At 43.7% G+C, this 6,742-nt stretch overlaps 1 protein-coding gene across 1 annotated transcript in view; it reads right to left on the bottom strand.

The window, feature by feature from the left end:
• Positions 1-2,640: 2,640 nt before the first annotated feature.
• PRSS12 (protease, serine, 12 (neurotrypsin, motopsin)) overlaps positions 2,641-6,742 on the bottom strand; it is a gene marked incomplete at its 5' end in the record, with an annotated part of 27,092 nt that continues 22,990 nt past the window's right edge. Inside the window, 2 exons of the mRNA XM_010134359.1 lie at positions 2,641-2,948; positions 4,793-5,073. Coding sequence (XP_010132661.1) covers positions 2,641-2,948; positions 4,793-5,073 — 589 coding nt within the window. The remainder of the gene's footprint in view (positions 2,949-4,792; positions 5,074-6,742) is intronic.

The raw sequence follows: 6,742 nt of genomic DNA, 5'->3' as shown, positions 1-6,742 counted from the left end.
GCGGTTCAGGGCTGTGATAAATGTGTGTTAAACAGGCTTTGTGTGTCAGCTGCTGTAAGGCGTCTGTTCTCTGTTTCTGATGTCGCTGTCTGTAAAATGGACATTGTGAGCATGGTGCAGTCCCCCTGAACTTCCCATGAAGTTTCCCCAGTTGATGTTCCTGCAGCATCTGTACATCATGCCCAGGATTCATGTGTCAGAGTTGTAGCGGGTGTGGCAGTTTTTATTTCGTACGCTTACATCACTGTTAGAACAGCATTACATAGACAGTTTTGTTTCACCTTGGAAAAGGCATGCTCTCTGCATGAAAATGGCAGTGCAACGTTTTAAAATCTAATACAGCATCCTATTAAAAGAGCAAAACTAATGAACTACTGTACTAAATCTAAATGTCTACTACATTTAGTACGCAGACTTGGGGGTTTTTCCCCCTTAACTATCATATTTCTGTGGTGTAACTTCTAAAAGACAGTTATTTCCCCTGTACACGACACACGTATTGCACTATATACCTACTTCACCACAAGTCTCAAACGGTGGGCTTGTACAGCGAAGCTTGGGTGGTACCAGTAGATACCTTTTAACAGACCTGCTTCCCTTTTTTCAGTAGAGGGCTGTGTATAGCTGAAAAGGTTTTGAAAATTCACTAGCAGAGTGTTTCACATAGGTCTAATGGTAGGCGTTCACAATACTAAGATTTTTGACATGTTTTTAAAGAAAATATTTTACGCTGTTTCCTATAGTGTGGACTTGCAGAAAACTAAAATGTATTAAAGCACCTCGTGTACTAGTTTAGCACCAGTTCCAACAAGATATTTAAACTAGTCATGACCCTTGAAAACTAAGATTGAGGTCAGAGAGAAATTAAGGGCCAAGTCTTCAATCGCATGGGTTCTGCGATAGTGTCACCAGTTTTGCACGCAAATTGATTTGTCTCGGCTGTTTGTTGCACCGCCAGAGAGACCCCGAGCCACACCGAGATGAATGGCTGCCCACTGACAGCATGAACACAAGCCTCCCTCTCTGTTCACGGAAGGCCACGCAGAAACTCACTGGCGTAGCCAGAGAGTTTGGGGAAAACAATCACTGGTAGTGACACACATCTGCCACACTTGTCACACTGGAGTGTCTCATGGCCCACAGAGCTTTCGCTGCAGCTTTTTAAGCAGGATAGTGTTAATACAATACACAGAGCATACTTGCAGGTGGTCAGAATGGCCTTCAACAGGCGCTGTAGAGGTAACGCTGACCTTCCCCCTCTCCCTCTTGGCTGTCGGGTGGTCACTGGTATTTTCAAGGCTGATAGCCCCCAGTGTAGCACTAGGACGGTGGGTACTCCCTGTGTTCTGCGTGCTAAGTGCAATGGGGTGGCCCTTTTGAAATGGATAGTAAGTAAGTGGTTTATAGTTGTCTTGTATATCAATAGTAACTTCTTAGCAGTGCATGTCTGTAATAAACCAGTGAGTTTTACATAACGTGGAGAACAGTGTTTATGAAAGGAATTAAATGGAATCAAGATGTGTCAGAACTTCAGAAGTCGCTGAAACAATCCAACTCTCACCTTTCCTGTGAGATCGGTTTGAGCCAGAGTTGCAACTAAGCATAGAGGGTTGTCTAAATATTGTCATGTGGAAAATAGTAGTTTAAGACTTTATAGACCTTTTCAGACAGGTTTTAGCTCAACATCTCCAGTATTTGCATTGTCCATACTTAAAAAAACTTACCCTTGTAGTATTGACAGAGGTTCTTGGTGTTCCTTGAGTAAAGCCGCTCCAAAACCAGCAATGAGAGAATTGGGGTGTTTGTCCGATAGTCTGATGCCTGTACTGACAGCGAGCAGTAAAAAGGAAAACTAAATTCTCTCCAGTATGCAGTATGTACTAAGAATTACTAATTTCAGAAAGAAGACAAATTATATTTATCTAGAGGAAAGGAATTAAGAGGTTTTGATCTGGCTTTTGCACTGTAGGATGCTCGTGGGGAAGCTGCCTCCAGTGTCCTGCCTGTTGTACTTGGGAACGTACTTTATGTACATGAAGCTGTGAGAACATTTATCTGAATAGCTGGGGATCTGATTATCGACAATTATTCTCCTTCTAATGTTAACTCAGAATTACTTAGCGAGAATCAACATGCTAATGGTCTCGTCAGCTAATGAAAGATGAGTCATAATTAGAGGGCTGAGTGTAAGATCACAGGAATAATAGGAAAAGAGTCAAGAACTGATAAAATAAACCAGACTGAAGATTAATTTTGAGATCTGTAATTGATTCTAGAGAAGCTTGGAGCATAAATAGCTCGGAGCTACTCAGTCTTCCTGTGGCCAGTGGCTCTCACGGTGACCTCTCCAGCTGTCCCGCTCCAGTGTTACTCTAAGCTAGCTGCGGCTTTTCCCTACCACAGAGACACGGTAACTCGTTCATACAATACACAGACTTCCCTAACACCAAGGGGGTTTGTTTGGATAGCAGTCCCTAACTGGAAAGGTTGTGTGTATACAGCTTGGTTTAACGAAGAGAAAAACACATGAATCAGAGAACGTGGCTGTCTGCAGCCGCTGTGGGCCCCAGCTGTGCACTCTCTGTTCCAGTTGTCCTGCGTCTCACTTCATTAACAAAGTCTGGGCTTCATTTCAGACCTTCATAGTTTGGTCACACTTTTTATCCAGGGTACAAAAGATGATACTTTTGTGTAGACACCTGGAGAATCTTTCACGCCACAGCCGTAGCCCCAGGAGGTCACACCGTACACCACCCAGCTTTCCCCTGGACGTTCACACATCAGTGGTCCACCACTGTCTCCCTGACAGCTGTCAACGCGTTTGTGTTCCTGGATGTTTCCAGCGCAGAGCATTCTTCCTGTGAATCTCCTTTTGTAACGCTCTTCACATACCCTCTTGGGAAGTAAGGGGATGGCAGCCTGTTGTAACGTTCTTGAATAAGCCCTTCCTGAAAAGAGGACCCAAGTTACTGTCTCGTCATGATGACTGGGCTTGGAAATGTAAATGTAATTTAATCCAATTTTTGCTGTCAGTCCTTCACACTGCTTTGTTATTACGTAAAAAAACTAAACCAAGACTAAATACTGAAAAAATCTGCTGTGCAATAAGTATAATAAAATATTAAATATAATACTAAAATACTTCATAGATATTGTAAATATGGAACAGAGATGCTCTTTTTAACAACAACCAAAAAAAGGGCAGCTTAACATTTCAGATACAACTTTGGTCCTTGTGGTCACTGGGTCTTTTCCAAGGCTGGGGTTTGTTTTGTTCCAAATATGCTTTGGGTCTTCTACAAGAATACCTGCCTTAAACGGGGAGGCTGTTTTGGGGAGTTTCAAGCAGTGGAGACTAAAGCTGCAGAAATAATTCCACTTCCAGGTCACCAAAGTGAGGGGCTAATGTTACTGAGCCCAAGCTGCTCTGTTCGAGACGGGTGGTGTCGTTCGAGTCTTTCACAGTCCTGCGAACTTCTGGGCGCCAGCGTACTGACGGGACCTGCCCAAAAGGAGGCTTCATCTCGTGGGGGTGAGCAGGACCTGTCCTTTGGTTTTCTTTATCTGTAGTGAATCCTGCATTGTGCAGGTAGTGCTCTGCTTATAAAATGTCAAGATTTAAATCACTTGGCTTTTTTCTATAGCTTGCACCTCTTTTTCAGTTAGAAACGCGGGACATTAAAGCCAGTGTTGGGTTGGGTTTTCTTTTTTGTAAAATCTTACTACTTGTAAAGTAATTGTGATTTATTAGGAAGTGTGAAATCTCAAGTGAAGTACCATGATGATGTAATTTCTTACCATAATTAAAACAAATTATTCCAGTGGTTAATGCTTCCTTAAATGGATGTCCTAAGTAAGCAGTACTGCGGAACTGTCAGTGAGTTGTGTCAAAAGCGAGGCAGAGCTAGGCAGTGAATTAGCCATTGTTTTTAGCAGAAAAATCGCCCTACAAGTCTGTGTGCGTTCCTGCAGTCCCGGGACCCAGACACGTGTGCGCGCAGATCCCTGCACGGGGAGAGGAGGAGCTGACAGCGGTCTGCCCGCCCCGTCCCCTCGCCGGTGGGAAGGAGGCAGTGGAACAGTGGCTGCTCTCTCACTCTGTGTTCAGCACCAGAAAAACGTGGAGGTAAAGCCTGGTTATTAATCTCTAAAATGTTTAGAGGACAAAAACCTTTGAAGAGGAAGAATCTTGTACTGACCTAGACAGTGGCTAGTCCCTTCCCAGAGCCCGGACTGCAGATTGCACTGTGGCTCTCGTGAATCTTGTCAAGCTGTTCTCTGACTGAAGTCTAACTGGCAGTTGAAAACGTCAGTGATAACAAGGGAGGCTAAAAATGTTTTTTGAAATTCTGTTATGTATTTTTCTATCTATTTTTCTATGGAAGTGGTGTAATTTAAGGAACCTTTCTAAATATTCATTGCACTTACCTTAAAAACCTTAAATATACTAGAGCTGTTAGTTATGTTCTGAGGCAGGGGGTGACAAGCTGCTGCACAGGGTGTGCCTGGCAACAAGGCAGGCTTGTCAATCTTAATGAGGTCATACTGACTGGTTCTGGTTTAGAGTGGCATGGTTAATCGCCACTTTTCAAACACAAACTGTGTTCAGTAAACAAAATGTTGTCACTCCTGGTTAAGGATCGGGAGAGAAAATACTCCCCTATACAAAAAGAGGAAAATCGCTCCGCTTTGAGCACTTTAAGTATCTGATGTTTTGTTTTGTGTGTGCTTGTTTAAAAAAGCAGCCTCAGGTAACAAGATCGGTGGGTGGGAATCGTTAAAGGGTTTTTACCTGTGTCACCCCATCCGGTGATGTAACAGTTGGGAGCAGTTTTCTGCGGCCTCTCTCTCCTCAGCGGCAAACAGGCAGGCAAGACGTGGGTGCTAAATCTGGCACACTGTTCCTCTGGCCCCTGCAGCCTCACCAGGGCGATGTCGTAGTCACTGCTGTGAGGCCTGTACTCCTTATGCATCACAATCTGCTGGACTCCAATTTCTTCCTCATACTCCTCTGGAACCAGCGTGTGATAGTCTCCCACTCGCACGGCGTAGTTCCGAGTGTTGTTGCCGTACCTAGGATTGAGGGGAACACAGAGAGGGGCTGGCTCACGCACAGTCCGAGCCTAAGCATGCAAACGGATTTGAGCAGGGTCTTTACTGTTCGTATAACTAATGACACCAGAAGGGTTTTTTAAGAGCAAAAACGCTTTCTCAGATGTTTAGGGACATGCAGGTGTATCCTAAAGAACATTAAAAACCTTTTCCTGCAGTTCCACTTGGGCTATGTTCCTTTTTGTGTATTTTCGCAGGCGAGTTTTCTTATGCCCATCCTCCACGACTGGCATTTATTTCAAAGGTGCGAGCAAGGTGTGCTTTATAAATGCATTTAGTAAGGGTAACACAAACTGCCAGTATTTATAATGAAAACTTGAGTACTCGCATCACTGTGGTGCTCCAAATAATTACTGGAATGAAAACAGTGTTGAAGCTTGCTTTGGAGGTTGGTTGGGAAATTCTAGAGGTTTAGATAACTTGATGAACACCCCTTATGTTAACTGACGTTGTGATAAGGAAAATAAGGCATATTTGCGTCACCAGCACCTATTGTAAAAGTCACAGGAGGTCTGTAAATCTTAGACTTGTTTTGCATCTGGTATGACCCCCATTTCTTTCACAGTAAAAGGTAAATACCCTAGAGGTGGTTACTGTGGCTGAAGTAACAGTTCTCTGTGCTTGCCTCTGGAGGTTTTTGGATTACAGGACACGCAGCCCTTCTCAGGAAAATGCAAACACAGGAGTACTGTGGGGTACGCTTATTTATTTTAAAATCTGGTTAAGCTAATGCAAGCATTATTCCTTGGACTTCTCCCTTTCCCTCATAGCCTGCACCAGGAAATAGGTAACATGTGTGCAGAAAGTACCCGGCAGCGTCCCATCACCTTCTGACATGTTCTCCTTCTCGGTATACCCGCCAGCAACGCGCTCAGAAAGTACCCGGCAGCGTCCCATCACCTTCTGACATGTTCTCCTTCTCGGTATACCCGCCAGCAACGCGCTGAGCCCCAGAGCTTATCCAAGCTTGCTCGAGGAGCAGCAGGCAAGGCAGCAACCGTACAGGTTTCTTCTGAGCAACATATAGTTGTACACTGAATATTTCTTCTGAGGGTTGCACTCCTGGCTGCCTGCAAAGCTTTCTTTGTCAAACCCTGCGCATGTCCTTTGGGTCTTCCATGAGCAAAATTTCACTTCTAGGCTTGTAAGGAGAGCGAGCTGCAGGCTGTGACCCAGCAGCTGGAAAAACACAGGAAAAATGAAGTAACTGGTCTACCACAAAACTTTTTCCAGGCCCTCCTATGGAGTAGTCTCCAGAAAATGTATTCTCCTTCTGACTGGAAATCAAAATTCTATAGCAGCTGGAAGTGAAGAGATGCAGCTGATGCAGACTTTTTAAAGTTTACAGAGGTGATTAAAAAAGTATTCGTCCTGATCTTAGTCTCAAAGGGAGAACTGAGAAAAATTAAATTGTGTATTGTACCAAATACATTACTTCCTCCCTGAAAAAAATAGCTCAAGAGATTTTTAATTGTGGATTAGTGTGTTTATGTCAAAGATAATTTAAGAAAAAACCCTCTATTTGTCTGTATCACATTACAGTCCTTCTGTGTTGACCACAAAAGTGGTAGTATTCTGTAACTTAACACTGAATCAGTTTTCATTAGGGATTTTCTATCAAGAAATGAGA

Source organism: Buceros rhinoceros, unplaced genomic scaffold (genome assembly GCF_000710305.1).
Source record: "Buceros rhinoceros silvestris isolate BGI_N320 unplaced genomic scaffold, ASM71030v1 scaffold32944, whole genome shotgun sequence".
NCBI lineage: Eukaryota > Metazoa > Chordata > Aves > Bucerotiformes > Bucerotidae > Buceros > Buceros rhinoceros.
Note: the sequence above shows the minus strand (reverse complement) of the source record. Positions and strands in the feature narration are given on the sequence as shown.